Below are 17,584 nucleotides of genomic sequence, written 5' to 3' on the forward strand. Positions count from 1 at the left end.
CAACTGGGATCCTAGCCAGAGCTGGATTAGGGGGCTGGCATAGGGTCAAGTGTATTGGGGCCCCCCTTGAACATTAAATTAAAACTGCAGTGCTCAATGCAGCATCTCTGGGCTGCCTGTGCATTAAGCAGAAGGAGGGGGCGTGTTCCGAGGAGGGGACAGGACTAAAAGGCACAAGGTACAGTCCTCTGCCTGCTGGCATCATGGGAGATAGGAGGGCAGAGCTGCTACAGTTCCACTTCCAACTGCCCAGTGACAGACAACTGAAACCATCAGTACCTGGCCTGCAAGGTAAGAGAGTTTAACCTAAGTATTTGTGCGCGTCTCAAATTGTATACAGGTAAGATCTTCGTCATGTGGGACTTGCTAAATGTGTCCCTCTGTATTTCAATACGCATTAAATACATTTTTCTTTTATGATGGAATTGGTGTGAAAAGCTCTTTAATATTTACCACCTAGTAACTCTCTCTCTCACTGGGGGTGGGATGTACTAACAGCAAAAATCCTTTAATCCAGCTCTACAGTCAAAATTCAGAAGACTGCCATTTTCAGAGGATTTAATTGCATTTCCAATATGAATCTAGTTCTGGAAAGCGATACTTTCCAGAGCTTGTACCCGATAGGATTCTATTAGGCAAGGCATTGCCTATGGGCTTCTTTTCCCAACAGCCACGAATGTGCAGTAGGACTCTGGGGTCATAAACCCGAAAGTCTTCACACCGCAAAGGACAGCTCTTAGCAGTTTAATCGCAAATCTACATGAAAATGGTGTTAATAAATGCTGCTATGCATGCGGTGTCAGGATGTATCAAAATGCAATGCTTGATACATCCTGCCCTGGGTCTGATTCAGAGGTGGACATAGTTGCAGCCATGACTGTCTTTTGCACAACGCGACTGCGACTTTATGATAATGCTGCAGCCGATGGGCTTCCTACTGAAATGCTTACCGGCATGCATCACAAGTCCGCTGTTGTTCATTCAAAGACACACCATCGGTCGCACGCCGATCACCCGTCAGAACGTGGCCGCCTATGCAACACGCCCACTTCTGCCTAGCCACTTCCCCGTTACCTCCCAGAAATGCTCACCAAAATTGCCTGAGTCCAAATTCTTTCCGAGCCCCTTGACGGTAACCATCAGGACACATGCGCAGGGCGACTGATGCATGTGCAAGGTTAAAACATCGGGAGTTTGCGACGTACATCGACGTTGCACTCACCTCTGAATCAGGCCCACTATCTTTAACTTGTAAAGTATGACTATGCTCTTAATTTTATACAATAGGGGCCCTCTCTGTTTTAAAGTGCCCCGGGCCCCCTAAACCTTTAGTCCAGCTCGGATGCCATCTTGTCAATGTCTAGCAGAGTCCATCTCTCCACAATCTGTTGAAAAATGTACGGGTGAAGAAATATTGGGGTATATTTACTAAAGTGAGAGTTTTTAGAAATGGAGATGTTGCCCATAGCAACCAATCAGATTCTAGCTATTATCTTCTAGAAGGTGCTAGTTAAATAAGAAAAATCTGATTGGTTGCTATGGGCAACATCTTCACTTCTAAAAACTCTCACTGTGGTAAATTTACCTCATTGTCTGAGGGGCACAAAGTTTCTTCTTGGAGACAAAAGGACTGTTCAAATGATGGTGCTACCTGTCCTATTTGAGGTCAGAGTTTAATCTGCAAATCTCGTCAATGGAACCATGCAAACTGCAAGACATCAAGTGTTGAAACCATCTTCCCCAAAACCTCCATATACAAGAGGATTTTTGTACCCACCATAAAATCAATTCCTCTGGGCATCACTGCAGACTCAGTGTAGAGGGGAGGCTGAGGAGTAAGCACTACCTCCTCCAGACCTTCAGTTATATCTAACAAAGCCGAATTGAGAACAATGTGCAACATACACAACTATAACAACCACCATCAGGGGGGAATGTAGTGTCCCCCAGATGGACTCAGAGGAATTTATTTTATGGTGGGTATAAAAACCCTCTTTTGTCCTATCTAGGGAACGCTGTTGACTTTGAGGCTTCCCAAAGCAAACCTTAAGATGGTTGATATGCTATGGCAGTGCCATGCACAAACTGGCATAATTTGGCAACAAAATATGAAAACAGTAAAGCTTTGTGAAGTTGTGCACAGAGGACAAGGTAGCAGCTCTGCATAGCTGCTCAACTGATGCACATTGCCGCCACCACCCATAAAGCACTCACAGCACGGGTAAAGCAAGTTCTGATGAAATCTGGCACTCACTCACCCAGAGACATAAACCTGTCTTGTAGTGGAGGTAATCCACCAAGCAATGGACTGGGTGGAGGCAGGCTAAGACACTTTTCAAATTGCATATAACTGCAGTCTGAAATGTGCAACGCCCTGACTATGTGCATAGCATTCTGGGGTGCCACATAGATGCCGATGCTAGTGGTCAGAGCAGAAAGCTCATTAGAGACTTTCCTGCTGCATACATTGGGCCTTCTCGTCTGAGTGCATTTTGAAACAGCAGTTCTGTTATCCTGGCTGTTACACCAATCAAAAGGATACGGGGACATCAATTCTTTCTGAAGAATTAGTTTCATGTTACAGATCGTTAGAAAACAAGCAGAACACAGCACACACACCTGGCTAGTGGAGGATTTCTTTGGATGCTTTTCGTCAGTTACAATAACTGCACTTTCCTCACTCTGCTCCTCTTCTGGGTCAAAAACCTGGGTTTAAAGAAAAAAAGACAAATGATGGTGGTGAGCATTGGATTACACTGCATATTAGAGCACACATGGAGATAAAGGATTCAATGCCATAGTTTTTTTTTTTACCTCCAACATTTACATACACATCTATTAAAAATCCTTATAGGATTTAGAAATGTCACATACATTCAATATCAGCTGTAGGGCATTCTTGGTCAAGAATGGGCAAATCTTCTTGAAAACATTCCTAGAGACCACTCGGAAAAGTCTACTTGGTTGGGAAAAGAGAGAGAGAAGAATTTCCACCATCACCTCCACCCATTCTGGCTCCTGCTGATCTATCAAGAGAAACAAAACAGCAAGAGGACAAAGTGCTGTTAACAGATGATAGTGAACAGTCAACAATTACTAATATGAACATATACATACATACAGTGGCCACTTTATTACTGGACCCTCCTTCTTACCCAAAACAGCATGGAAAAACATCACACTCAAATTTGTTGGTTGCATATTCATGCTACAAATCTCCTTTTATAGCACATCCCATATGTGCTCTAATGAATTCAGATCTGGCTCATGTGGAGGCCACTGCAGAACGCTGAACTCATGGTCATGTTATTATCCATGGATGCACATAGCAACAAACCAATTTAACCTAGCAAGAGTCCTCACAAGATCAGTTTGCCATTTACTTTTAAGTGACTAAAACATGGGAGCTTAAGTAACGCCACAATGGCAGGGATTAAAAATGAGCAGTTTTTTATAAAAATGTATGAAATTAAAGTATGGCTATGTGACTTATCAGTAACAGTAAGTATTACAGCAAATAAGGCAGCCAATAGAATAATCACAGAAATGAAACCCTTTGTATTACTGCATTTGCATATAGTGCAGCTATTAGGACACCCACAGAACTGCGACAAACCTGCATGCTTTCTCTTTTTGCCTTTTTTACTTAGAGCTTTATCAAGGCAATTCTGTATATCATTTAGCAGATCCACACTCTCCTCAGGTGTCTAAATAAAAGAACACATGTTACAGAAAAGGAATTACATTACTGGCACAATATTATCAGATGGAACAAGGGCTGCCATGGCTTCCAATAACCTCAGGTAACCTGAAGAACTGGAAGAAAAAAACTTTTACAAATCTACAACATCTTATTACATTAATCCTCTCCTATTTATAATATGTTGGTGGCTTCTAAATTGGGAGCAATAGCTACGATGTGCTGCCAGTTCCACCATGAAAATCACCAACTTCCCCTCACACCAACATAGAGGGGGCACCGTATACTATTGCAATATACGTAGATGCACATCACAGAGCAAAGGTACATGCCAGCAAAGCTACTCTGGCCTTGGCAAATGTACAGTTGGAGGAAAAACTACGGTACTATAAAGTTGGGGTTGCGTGGAGTGCAAAAGGCCCACGAATAAGAGTCTATAGTATGTAAGCAGTGTTCTTTAGTTATATTTTTATTTAGGAAACTGAAGCGAACAAAAATAGGACACGAGACAATTTACATTCATCTGAACTAAATGTCTAATGACATTAGAAGTGCTGTAACCTTAAAAAGATGAATTCCGACTAATAGCAGTAACTGTTGATAGGCCGACAGTTCCATACTATTGGATTTCTTTGTTTTCTTCTGGAGATCATCCACATACTGCAGCATTCTGCAAAAAAGGGGAAAGAAAAAACAAGAACACACTATGGGGTAAATTTACTAAGGTGAGAGTTTTTAGAAGTGGAGATGTTGCCCATAGCAACCAATCAGATTCTACTTAACATTTAACTAGCACCTTCTGGAAGATAATAGCTAGAATCTGATTGGTTGCTACGGGCAACATTTCCACTTCTAAAAACACTCACTTTAGTAAATTTACCCCTAAGACTAGTAAGGACAGAGACAACGGAGGACAGTCAACTATACAGGTAATTTAAATAATGAATTAATTAGAATAAATCTGGAAATGTAATACTGTGTAAATATACAGTATACACTAGTAAATATACAGTTCGACTAGGTATTTCCTTTAACCACTTAACTAACGATTTTTTCCGGCAAAACCGGTCAGAAATTGCCGGGTCCTCAGAAGAGTCCAGGGAGAGAGAGCAGATCCAATCAGCACATGTGTAACATGGATTTCCTCTTCAAAAACACAGAGGGGCGATGCGGTCGCACCTTGTCAGCTAAAGTACAGTTGACTGCGTTCACATCCCATGCGACCTTGTCAGGTAAGTGGTTATAACATATAACAGAGAAAAGCATTTGGTTTGGTTCGGAAGATCATAAAAAGGTAGCTCACACTAAGCAAGATAATGATTAATCATACAGGTCATTTATTTATTTATTTTTTTAGTATTTACAGTCCATTGCGGAAAGTGCATCGTACAATCCACAGGTTATCCTCACTGCAACGTGTTTTGATACCAGATAGTTTTACATACAGTCATACAATGCGCAGGTAATTGGCAACCCCGCTTGTGTCATTTTAAAAGTAATAAAAGAAGGTCAATATTTTTTATATTTGTAAATGTTTGCAATTCTATTGTAATTCATATATCTGCTTTGTTATACATCCAATTCTTTATTTCAGTGTTTAGTAAACAAACCAGTTACGTACAGATCGATCTGCTATTTCGCACTTGCCGGTATTAGCCGGCCGGCCAAAAAACAGGCAGAAGCCGGACTTTTATTTTCAGCTTTCACATGGAACGGCTTTGAGACGTTTTTAATGTGTTTTTTTTTCCCTTCTTCTACTGGGCATGTGCAGCAGCTGCAGTACAAGCCGGCCCCTGTGTGTGTAAGGAAACATTGTTTCCTATACTCCACTGCCTTGCCTGGATGGCACGGCAGCCACCCTGCTCAGTGGATACTCCCGGCTGTTACGCGGAAACCGTGCCGTGTGAAAGGGCACACCAGGTTCCTTGTTTATTTAAATTTTACCCCCGGCAATAAAACGTCCTTTTTCTTCCAGCCGCCCAAAACCGGCAGGTGTGAAGCGGGTGGCTCCTTTCAGATGGCGCACGGCACGGTCACCGTGTTACAGCCGGGAATTTCCACTGAGAATGATGGCTATCCCTGAAAGCCAGTGGTGGTCATCAGGCGAGTGTTTCCTTTCCTGCTGCTGTGCATGCACAGAAAAAGAAAAACATTAAAAACGTCTCAAAGCCGCTGCATGTGAAAGGCACCAAGTGTCTGAAAAAAAAATGACCGGCTTCTGTCTGGCTTTTTGCTGGCCGGGCAAAACCGGCAACTGTGAAATAGGCCTAAAGGCCCAATACTGTGAATGTGTATTTGCCTGTTATATCTCAATATCACAGTGAATGTATGGTACAAACTGTCTTACCGATCCCAAGCTTCCTTTTGCTCCTCACTGAATGGCTGAAGAGCTCGAACAACCTTCCCACGTGACATTAACAGGTTTGCGTAGCTCAACATGCAGTGAATCCACAAGCTCCCATCTGCAGTAACACCAACTATGTGCCTCTCTTTTGAAGTGTTAGCAACTGGACTTTCTCCTAGCACAGGCAGGCCATTCAGATTAAGTAACAAGCTGAAATGAAAAAAAATAGGATTCACATGGTTCAACAAAATACAGTTTTTATTCTAAACATTTTTTCCTACCATACAAAATGGAACAACTCCGGTTATTCTGTTTAAAATTGGCGATTTTGTTTTTACAAACTATTTCAGCTTTCAGAAATAAGTATGAATATGCAGAATGCTTTACTTCCTGATAAGTTCTTTCTATCACAGCATATAGTGATTACGGAATTTGCCATATTGTCTCTAGTGGCACACATCCACTAACTTTGAAACGACTGCGGTCTATAACTTTCCCACTTCCACCGAAGCTCCGTTTATTGACTAACAAAGCCCAGATGGAGAAACACAACTTGCACACCATCAGCAACAAAAATAAGAACAGGTGAAGCATCAGAGAACAATGCTATGTCCCTGAAATGGATTACGAGAAATTGATTTTATAGTACAAAAATCCTCTTTTTCCCTAACATCCACTATGGGGGACACTGCTTCTCTGAGACTTCCCAAAGGAAGCTTAAGAGGGTTGGAAACTGCCACCCAAAGAACATCATCTTAAAAAAAAAAAAAAGTGTGAAACCTGTAGAATTTTATAAACGTGTGAACTTTTAGACCTGGTTGCAGCCCTGCACAACTGTTCAACAGAGGCACCTCCCAGAAAACACTCCTATTAGTTAACCAGGATGTTTTCTGTCTTGTTAGCACACACACGCCTGCTTGTTCATCACAGTAAGCTTTGAAAGCAATGGTTTAAATGCTGGCAAGCCTCGCTTGAACAACATCCAGGAAATGTAGAGGATTGGCGGAACCAGTTGGACTGTCCTGCTGAAAAGCCTATAGGAAGATTTCATGATTCAAATGAAAAATGGACACAACCTTGGATAGGAAGGACAAATGAGTTAGCAGGACCATCCTATTAGGATGGAAATTAAAAAAGGCATATTTGCAGGACAGAGCAGCCAATTCTGACACACGTCTGGCTGAAACTATGGCCAGCAGGAACAAAACCTTCCAGCTCCACTGTTTCCAGTTGCTCAAATAGGGATTTTTGAAGAGCCTCAAACACTAAATTTAGGTTCCAAGGCAGGACATATTGTGGTTAGATATGAAGCACTGTAATGGTTAGATCTGACCCTTGATGGTCGACAATCTAAGACAGAATTGAGAAGTGGGAGGTCCCTGTGCTCACACTAAAGAAAATATGTCCTCCAAAACTGTTGGGAAATGTTTGCAATAGATCCTAAAAACTAGGGGGGTCTCTCTAGTTTGGTTGTCCATGCTTAGGATAACTAGAGAGATCCCTAGTTTTTAGGATCTTGACTGAAGTGGCATGCCGTTAAAGCAAAGCGATTCAATTCAGGGTGAAGAAATGGGCCTTGGCTTAGATGGTCTCTTCTTTGAGGAAGACGCCAAGGTGGTTATAACAACATGGCCTGAAGTTCCGCATAACACACCCCCTCCTTGGTCACTGTTGCAAAGAGAGCTAAAATCTACGTGAGCCGGTGTCCTCTTGACTGGCTTGAATACCTGACAGAAGCATGGCGATATGGGGAAACAAATACCCCAGATGAAATGGCCACCTGGCCGCCATCACATCCACCAACACTGTTATGTCTGCCCAAGCATTCTTATATAGATGTCGAAAGGTCTCTTGATGCAATTATACACTCCCCAGTTGTTCACCATGGTAATATCAATAGTTCATGGCCATCAGGTTCTACCCTATCGATTGATGTAAGCCAAAGCCAAGGCATTGTCAGACTGTAACTAAACCGGCCTGCCCATCAGGACAGCCTGAGCTTGGGTCAGGGCATTTGCAACTGCCCACAACATCAGAACATTGAATGAGAGAGGGGATTCCTCCCTGGACCACAGGGCATGCAACCGGAAACCCAGCTTCACTGCACTCTAACCCTAGAGGCTGGCTTCTATAGCAACAATTGTCCACTGATCAACTGAGAAGGGACCACCATTGAGAAGGTTGGGCGAGTAAAGCCACCACACCAACAAGCAGTTCTGATTGGAAAATCAAAAGATATGCCTGTCTAGCAAAAAATTGGCCCTGGACCACGTGAGTCAGTATCTGGAGCTGCAGAGGCCTCAAATGTAATCGTGTAAAAGTCACTGCCTCAAAACAAAGCCACCATTTTCCTCAGCAACACCATGCAGAGAAGTATGGATGCTTGCCACTGCCACAACCGAGACCGCACCTGATCCTGTAAAAAAAAAAAAAAAAAATTGAATTCCGGAAAAAATACCTTCTAAATCTTTGCGTGGAAGAAAAGGCCTAAAATAAATCATGCTCTGAGCCGGAGCCAGACTTGACTTTGGGAAATGTATTACCCAGCCATGATCTTCCGCAGTAGAAACCACCATGCTCAGGTGTTGCCGAAGGGGAATAGATTAATTCACCTGTGAATGATTAAAGAAAAGTAGTCAACCAGCTTCTGTACAATTTATTTATATGGCTGTATCAGTAAGCCGATGTTGATGTAAAGTGAAAAAGTAGAAAAAACTTTTGAAGGGTTTGTTGTACAGTGTACACGTTTGATATAATAGGATTTTTGGTCAACTTACCGTTGAATCCTTTTCTCTTAAGCAGGCTGTAGGAACACTTGATAATGGGATTGAAGGCTGGGGCTGGAGCTTAAATTAAACTGTAGCTTTAAAAAGTAAGCTCCTCCCCACTGCAATCCCACAATTCCAGTACTTCTTTAAAAGAGTCTGGAGAGGAGTAGCAGGAACCCAGTGAAACTGTTTAGAACAACCAAACAAACCAGACAAAAAAGATTGTCATGAATCAAAACCTTACACGACTGAGCGTGAGGGAGGGATCGCAGTGCTCCCCAGCCTGCTTAAGCGAAAAGGCTTCAACGGTATTTTGACCAAAAATCTTATTTCTCTTGCAGGAAGGCTGGGGAACACTGGACAATGGGACGTTCAACAGCTGCCCCCAGGGGACGGAACACTCAGGCTACCTGACCGGAGAACTGTACGTCCAAAGTGGGTGCTGCTGGAGGCAAAAAACATAAAAATGATCAAATGTGCATACAGGGGTCCAGATAGCCGCACAACAGACCTGTGCTGCTGAAGTCCAGCGTTGCGCTGCCCATTAGATCGCCGCTGCCCTTGCAGAAGGCGCTGACACCTGGTCTGGAGTCGGTCACCCTGCACCAGAATAGGTTTGAGTGATGTCCGAGTGTATCCAACATGCAAGGGTCTGCTGAGTAGCCGGCCACCATGTTTATGTGAGTCATAAAGAACCAGCAGAGAACAGTGCGGCGTACCAAGATGATGTATCCAAGGAAATCTGCAATGCTCAGCACAACTAGCAGAGACACATCACCACAGTCTCGGGAATTCACCAGAGGAAAAACCGGAAGGACGATATCCTGTTGTAAGTACAAGGCCGAAACAAGTGTCGGCTGGAACCTAAAACCTGTACAGAGAACTGCACAATCTTCATGGAAGACAAGAAAAGGCGGCTTGCAATCCCTAAACACGGAACTATACCGAGGGAAGGCAATAGCCCTAAGGCCGACCAGCTTCCAAGCAACTAACTGAAAATCCACGGAATGCAACAACTCCAATGGAGCCTGTGTGAGAGCCCATAAGACTAGTTTAAGATTTCATGGCTCCACCTGACGAAACGGTGGCTGAATATGCAGCACACCTTGTAAAAACTGTTTGGACTCTCGGAAGAAAGCCCAAATGCTGCTGGATAGAAAATTACAGGGCCAAAGACTGTATAGTCACAAAACGAAGTCGTCATCTGGCCTCCCAATCGGAGAGTTTCCAAACCCGGAGGTAAGTTCGAGGTGGAAACGGTGTCCAGGCTCGCAGCCAAGTACAGACCACCGAGAGAGAAAAACCTGCAGCTTTCTCACTCTCTATCGCAGAAGTCCGGTTGTGAAAACCAACCAAGGAAAGTCCCCGTGTAGAAACGAGCCTAGATGCAGAAGGTCTGGACGAAGTGGAAGATGCTATCCTGGACCTACTGAATCCGGAGAATGTTCACGTTCCATGACCAGCGTAGCCAGCCTGGAGCCACTAGGATTACCCTCACTCGGGAAGCCTCAATGCTCCTGGAGACCTAAGGGAACAGTGGGGTCGGCAGAAACAGATGCTCTGGATGAAAAATTCCACAGAACAGTCAAGGCAGCGACTTGCGGAAGCCAGCAGATACCTGTATTATATACCAAACTGTGGAGCCTCACAAACGTGTCGAGATGCTATGAAATCTTCGCGTGGAAGGCCTCACTCCCGAACGAACGGTAGGAAGACCACTGGCCTCGGAGAAACATGGTTCTGGAGAGAAAGTCCACTGTCCAATTTCACGGCACCTCAGCCCAGGAGACTCGCGGCCGGGGTCACAATGAGCCAATCCGGAAGGACCAAGGATTGGACATGGAGAAGAATGGAAAACCCTCTACCCTCTATCGGGACACCGTGCAACTGGGGCTATTATTAACAAAGAATATTTGTATTTATTCATAACCTATTGTCATTGTTATGACACCATAATTTCCTCATTTCATAATTTTTTCAATTGCTTTACATATTTTATTATTATATTCATCATCATTATCATTTTCCTTGTTTTATTGTGGCACATGTGCATACTGCTATTTCATGGTGTATTTTTTATATTGTATTAAATCATTTTTTATGCCAATGTCTGTATATTAGCGCAGTCTTTTTCTATTTCATTGCAGGGAGGAGGAGCTTACTTTTTAAAGCTACAGTTTAATTTAAGTGCCAGCTCAGCTCCAACCTACAATCCCATTGGCGAGTGTTCTCCAGCCTTGCTGCAAGAAAAATACAAGATAATCCCTGGAGTTTACACTTAATTCACACAAACTGGACAGCCCTAATGACAGCTGCTTGTGATAAAGCAATAGTAAGCGCTTTTACACATACTTTATCTGTAATTAGCAGTCTCAAGATCCTAAAAAGTACTGTATGTAGAATTTTATCCCATTAAAGCATTACAATGTAGCAGTCTCAATATCAACTGCAAGCATGGATCATTTATGACACCTTGGGATGCTAAATTGTATCATCAGGCTAGGGAAATTTCAACAATAAATATTATGCTGATTTTCCTACACTGAGGTCAGCAATCCTATGAAGATCTGACTTGACTGAGAATTTAAAAGAAAAAAAAAAAAAAGATTGCAATTATCCTGCACATCGAATGGCAAGTTCTGTTACTTTATATCAGGTATTACTTACTGGGATTAGATAAATACATAAAAGAAATAGGGATGGGAAGTTATCCATCACTCTGAGTTTTTTGTTTTATTTTCCTTTTATTATATTTTTCTTTTTTATAACTTAAGCTATACTCAGTGGACTATTAAAGTATTTGTATGTATAACACCAATATATCAAGGGTACAGCCAGACTCAAATGTAACACAGAAAGCTAGATGACAAGATGAGTATGTATGGTGCACTCCAAGTTTTTTGAGCATGTATATGTTGGATTCAGCAATAAAGTGACAATCTGCTTGCAGGTAACTAGAGATAATATGAAGCGGAATCGGTATGAATCACCGCTGGACCCCTGGCCTGCGGTTCAAATCCCGACAGCGGCTGGCCGACAGAGGAGGAGATCCCGATCGTCCCTAGGTAAGTATAAAGTAACCTATTTTTCCCCCTAACCCTCCTTTAGGGTACCTAACCTTAACCCCACCCCCCCCCCTGTGCCTAACCCTAATCCCCCCTCTATGTGCCTAAACCTAACCCCCCCCTTCCCCGCTGCCTAACCCTAACCTCCCCCCGAGAGTGCCTAACCCTACTCCTCCCCCTAGCCTACACCCTAACCTCCTGGGGGTGCCTAACCCTAACTCCCCCCAGGGAGCCCTAAACCTAACCCTCCCCCACCCCCGCGGCTGTCCCCTGCGTCGCCCGGCATCCGCTCAATCGTCGGTAAAATGACAGGCGTCTAGATTTAGAAGCCTGTCATTCATCCCTCGTCGGGATTAAATTGTCTGGAACACGGCGGTCGGCATTCCGTCCGCCGGCTTCCTAAACGTAGACCCATAAAGCACATATTTTGCAAATAAATCTCTGGTTATGGGCAGTGTAATATCAGCTGTTAATCTAATTATAAGGAGCCTGCAGGTTAGCGAAAGCAAAATGAATGGTTTTCTTAGAATAATTGTATAGTTCCCATTCATTCATTCATTTGCATCTCGCTATGCTAATACTCAGCAGGAGGAGGCTACAGTACATTGTAATCTATCTCAGATATATTCAAACATAGGTATTCAAACATAAGTAATATATGGGGTATCCAATTAGCCACGATAATGATAAGTTTTCACTGGCAAAAACTTTTTGGACCCATCGTACAAATTTGCTGTTTATCGCATGTATGTGCGCTCCCGTTTAACGTGTAATCCAATAACAAAAACGGCAATAAAACATTCGCACAAAAATGACATGTGAAAATGGGGAAATCAGCCTGTACCCCAAAAAAAGACAAACTAATATTGGGTAATAGTATAGAAGTCTTTTATTGGCCATAATCACAGGGTTTTGAGTTCTTAAATATAGAAAAATGCATATAACAGCCATTTGCTACTAACAGTAAAAAAAATGAAAAAACATTTTCGGCGAAAAGGTAATGCACTAGTTAAATTAGGTTTACATAAAATGGAGGTAAGTATATTTTTGAGTCATTTTAGGGCACTTTTAAAAAATTTTTAAAATACACCTGCTGCAATGCAATGTTTAAAACACCTGCCCCATCCATTCAGCCCCCCAAAATACCTAACCCTCTACTTTGAATCCATTTTCCTGCACTTTTTACTTTTTCACCCCAAAAATGCCATGTCATTATTGGCCCAATAAAAAAAAATGTTGTATAATTAGTCATTAAGGGGGTGTCCCAGGGGTTCTGCACCAAGTCCCAACATTTTAGACCAAAAATGGGGATTTTGCACAACTTTTCACCTACTCAGAAAATTAATTCGGGATAACTGCTATGGAAGACTTTGGCCGCGATAAATTGGATAGCATGATAACCCATTTGTGGAGAAAAGTTTTCATACATGAAAACTTTTAGCCGAAAAACGGGTTATCGCGGCTAATTGGATACCCCCATAAATGGTATAAGTTACAGACATACAGGTGAAACTGCAACAAAACACGCATTTTGCTGAAAAAAAAAAATCATTCACCAGTTACCTAAAAAAAGCATTGGCGACATGTGTCCGTGTTTTCTCATCCAAAGGTACAGACAGGCTGGTCTCTGTTTCTAGAATGTCAGAAACTGGCTTCTTAGCTTCAAAAAATGAGTGGAATAAGATAAACCTGAATAAAAAAAACCCTCACATTTAAAAAAAAAAAAAGACACAAATCTGTGAAAACAACCAAAAGTGCACAAAAGATTTTATAGTTATAATATCTATAAAAACATTTTCATATGGTGGTGAAGGCAAGATGGAGGTTGTAGTCTTACCTGTAAAATACTTTTTAACTTAATAAGCCCAAGGAACAGAAACGGAGGAGAGGAGAAGGCCACCAAACACATACACGACCAGGCATACAAACGGTCTCTGAACCGGGTGCTAGAACCGTGAAACCCCCATCCAGCCAGAGGATTTTACAGGTAAGAGAAAAATCCCCTTTTTCCCCTTCATCCTACGGTGGACACTGGGAGCCTGGGATGTCTCCAAAGCTGTCCCTTAAAAGGGGGGGACGCTCTTGTGCTGTGCTAAGGACCTGACACCCAAAGGCTGCATCGGCCAAGGTGAAGGTGTCAAAGCTGTGAAATTTGTTGAAGGTATGCGCAGAGGACCATGTGACCATCAAAAATGATGGAGAGAGTGTGATTTGAGGAACTCCTTGGTCCAATGGACATACAGCGCATCCTGAAAGTATTCACAACGCTTCACTTTTTCCACATTTTGTTATGTTACAACTTTTTCCAAAATGGAATAAATTCATTTTTGTCCTCAAAATTCTACACACAATACCCCATAGTGTAAAAACAATGTTTGTGATTTTTGCAAATTGAAAAAAAAAAAAACACAAAAACTAAGAAATAAGTTTTCACAACCTTTGCTCAATACTTTGTTGATGCACCTTTGGCAGCAATTACAGCCTCAAGTCTTTTTTTGAATATGATGCCACAAGCTTGGCACACCTATCTTTGGGCAGTTTCGCCCATTCCTCTTTGCAGCACCTCTCAAGCTCCATCAGGTTGGATGGGAAGCGTCGGTGCACAGCCATTTTCAGATCTCTCCAGAGATGTTCAATCGGATTCAAGTCTGGGCTCTGGCTGGGTCACTCAAGGACATTCACAGAGTTGTCCTGAAGCCACTCCTTTGATATCTTGGCTGTGTGCTTAGGGTTGTTGTCCTGCTGAAAGATGAACAGTCGCCCCAGTCCGAGGTCAAGGGCACTCTGGAGCAGGTTTTCATCTGTCTCTGTACATTGTTGCATTCATCTTTCCCTCTATCCTGACTAGTCTCCCACTTCCTGTCGCTGAAAAACATCCCCACAGCATGACGCTGTCACCACCATGCTTCACTGTAGGGATGTAATGGCCTGGTGATGAGCGGTGCCTGGTTTCCTAAAAACATAAGGCCTTGCATTCACACCAAAGAGTTCAATCTTTGTCTCATCATGGTCTGAGAGTCCTTCAGGTGCATTTTGGCAAACTCCAGGCGGGCTGCCATGTGCTTTTTACTAAGGAGTGGCTTCTGTCTGCCCACTCTACCATACAGGCTGCAGAGATGGTTGTCCTTCTGTAAGGTTCTCCTATTTCCACAGAGGAATGCTGTAACTCTAACAGAGTGACCATCGGGTTCTTGGTCACCTCCCTGACTAGGGCCCTTCTCACCCGATCGCTCAGTTTAGACGGCCGTCAAACTTTAGGAAGAGTCCTAGTGGTTCCGAACTTCTTCCATTTACGGATGATGGAGGCCACTGTGCTCATTGGGACCTTCAAAGCAGCAGATATTTTTCTGTACCCTTCCCCAGATTTGTGCCTCGAGACAATCCTGTCTCAGAGGTCTACAGACAATTCCTTGGACTTCATGCTTGGTTTGTGCTCTGACATGCACTGTCAAGTGTGGGACTTAATATAGACAGGTGTATGCCTTTCAAAATCATGTCCAATCAACTGAATTTACCACAGATGGACTCCAATTAAGCTGTAGGAACATTTCAAGGATGATCAGTGGAAACAGGATGCACCTGAGCTCAATTTTGAGCTTCATGGCAAAGGCCGTGAATACTTGTGTAGATGTGATTTCTTAATTTATTTATTTTTTATTAAATTTGCAAAAATCTCAAAAAAACTTTTTACACGTTGTTATTTTGGGGTATTGTGTGTAGAATTTTGAGGACAAAAATGAATTTATTCCATTTTGGAATAAGTCTGTAACATAACAAAATGTGGAATAAGTGAAGCGTTGTGAATAATTTTCCGGATGCACTGTAAGTGCAAAGAGCCTGAACCACATCCAGCATAAGTAGAGATGACCTGGAGTTGGTAATGTCCAAAATTGTAAAGGAAGGAACTACAATCTCCTGACTGATGTAGAAACGGAAGACTACCTTAGGGAGATAGTCTAACCAGGTACGAACAACCGCACGGTCCGGTGGAAACTGAGAAATGGCGCTCAATGGGATTATGTCCCCAAGTCCGAAACACGGCGTGCTGAAGTACTAGCCAGCAAGAATACAGCTTTTCATGTCAGCCAACAGAGATCAACGGTGTCTAATGGCTCAAAGAGGAATTCCTGGAGAACCTGTAACATCAAGGACAAGTCCCATGGATGTACTGAGGAACAAAGGGGGGCTGATTTTGGAGGACCCCCTGCAAGAAAGTATGGATCGCAGGCGAACGGGCAACGCGGCATTGAAATAACACTGAAAGGGCAGCAGAGGCTAGGAAGGCAGTTTTGGAAGCTGCTATCGTAGCAATGATTTTATCTAGCTCCAGGCCAAAGAGAACGTCACCTGTAAAGGGAAGGGTCTCTAGGGCTTTTTTTTTTTTTTATTATTCACCATCGGTCCGCCAGGTGCAAAGCTATAGTGCCCAGCAAGACCTTAGAGGAGTATGCCACAACCAATAGCGGCATTGCCCAAGTAAGCACCAGCCTCTTTGTTCCACAATGGACAGGAGATCTGATCGACAAGCTTCAGAGCTCCAGATAATCCGCCCATCTACCCAAAGCTTTGGCTACTTTAGTCCGAAGCAAGAGCTGGGCGCATCGCAGCGCTGGAATTGGCAATATGGACTTTAGAAAATTCTCAATTTCTTCTTCGGGGTCCATGGGGTCCACAGCCATTACGTTGGGGTATGAAGACCCCGGTCAGCAGTTAACACAAACGAGCTCTCTGCTCCCAGGATGCACCGGGCTTCCTCCTCATATACCCCACCCCCTGCCACAGGTAGCCAGTTCGTTACCAAGCTCAAGCAGGCAGAGACAAACAAAGGGTAAGAAAGAAAAGACCCATACTTACGAGTCCAGACTCTCAAGAGAAGAACCTACGGAAAACCTCCCCCAGAACTACAGGTGCATCTGGGTGGGTGTCCTGTGGACCCCATGGACCTCGAAGAAAAAGAGTTAACAAAAGGTATGTTATACCATAACTCTTATATTCTTCTTCGGGGTCCATGGGGTCCACAGCCATTATGTTGGGGATATCCCAAAGCACTAACCCTATGGGCGGGGACGCTCCTGACTCTCGGAAGAGAGGAGAATCTTACGCCCGAAGGAGGCATCCTGAGAGGCAAAATTGTCAAAGGCATAAAATATGACAAAGGTATGGATGGAAGACCATGTGGCTGCTTTACATAATTGCTCAGCAAAAGCACCCCGGCGGGCCGCCCATGATGGACCTACCGCCCTAGTAGACCTCGAAGAAAAACAGTTAACAAAGGTATGTTATACCATAACTCTTATTTTTCCTGTCTGTGGGGTCCTTGAGAGAGGCCACATTAGGAATAGGAAGAGTGGTCAACTTCGCCAACCATGCGATGTGTGCATCCACTTTTCTCGATGATTAGGAGGAAGCGGGTAGAAGGAGGTCAACAGTTTGGACACCAAGAAATACTTGTTAGGGCGTGAGTAAGCCTCTGCCAAAAGATCCTCCAATTGAGCAGAGGGAGGAAAAACTGACCAATCCTTTTTCTTACAATTGAAGAGGGGAGCCTCCGAGTCTGGTGATGCATCCGCTTCCTTGATAAGTAAAGCAGATCTCACTGCCTTTACCAAAGCGTCAACGTCGATCTGTGCCATGTGGGCCTCCTGAATCGAGGAAGAGTCGATATCCGAAGTTTGGGATAGTTCTTCCTCAAGGTCTAAGATGTTGT

The 17,584-nt window shown here is 43.3% G+C and overlaps 1 protein-coding gene across 2 annotated transcripts in view; it reads right to left on the reverse strand.

Moving 5' to 3' along the window:
- Positions 1-17,584, reverse strand: part of MYBBP1A (MYB binding protein 1a) — a 108,969-nt gene that overhangs the window by 58,876 nt on the left and 32,509 nt on the right. For both annotated transcript variants that reach the window (XM_088445889.1, XM_088445888.1), the window contains exons 11-16: positions 13,441-13,566; positions 6,048-6,254; positions 4,262-4,370; positions 3,617-3,707; positions 2,875-3,026; positions 2,620-2,706 (exon numbers count right to left, since the gene is read on the reverse strand). In XM_088445889.1, the coding sequence (XP_088302015.1) occupies positions 2,620-2,706; positions 2,875-3,026; positions 3,617-3,707; positions 4,262-4,370; positions 6,048-6,254; positions 13,441-13,566 (772 nt within the window). The remainder of the gene's footprint in view (positions 1-2,619; positions 2,707-2,874; positions 3,027-3,616; positions 3,708-4,261; positions 4,371-6,047; positions 6,255-13,440; positions 13,567-17,584) is intronic.

The sequence above is a fragment of the Taudactylus pleione genome, unplaced genomic scaffold, assembly GCF_031769625.1.
Source record: "Taudactylus pleione unplaced genomic scaffold, aTauple2 ptg000391l, whole genome shotgun sequence".
Taxonomy (NCBI): domain Eukaryota; kingdom Metazoa; phylum Chordata; class Amphibia; order Anura; family Myobatrachidae; genus Taudactylus; species Taudactylus pleione.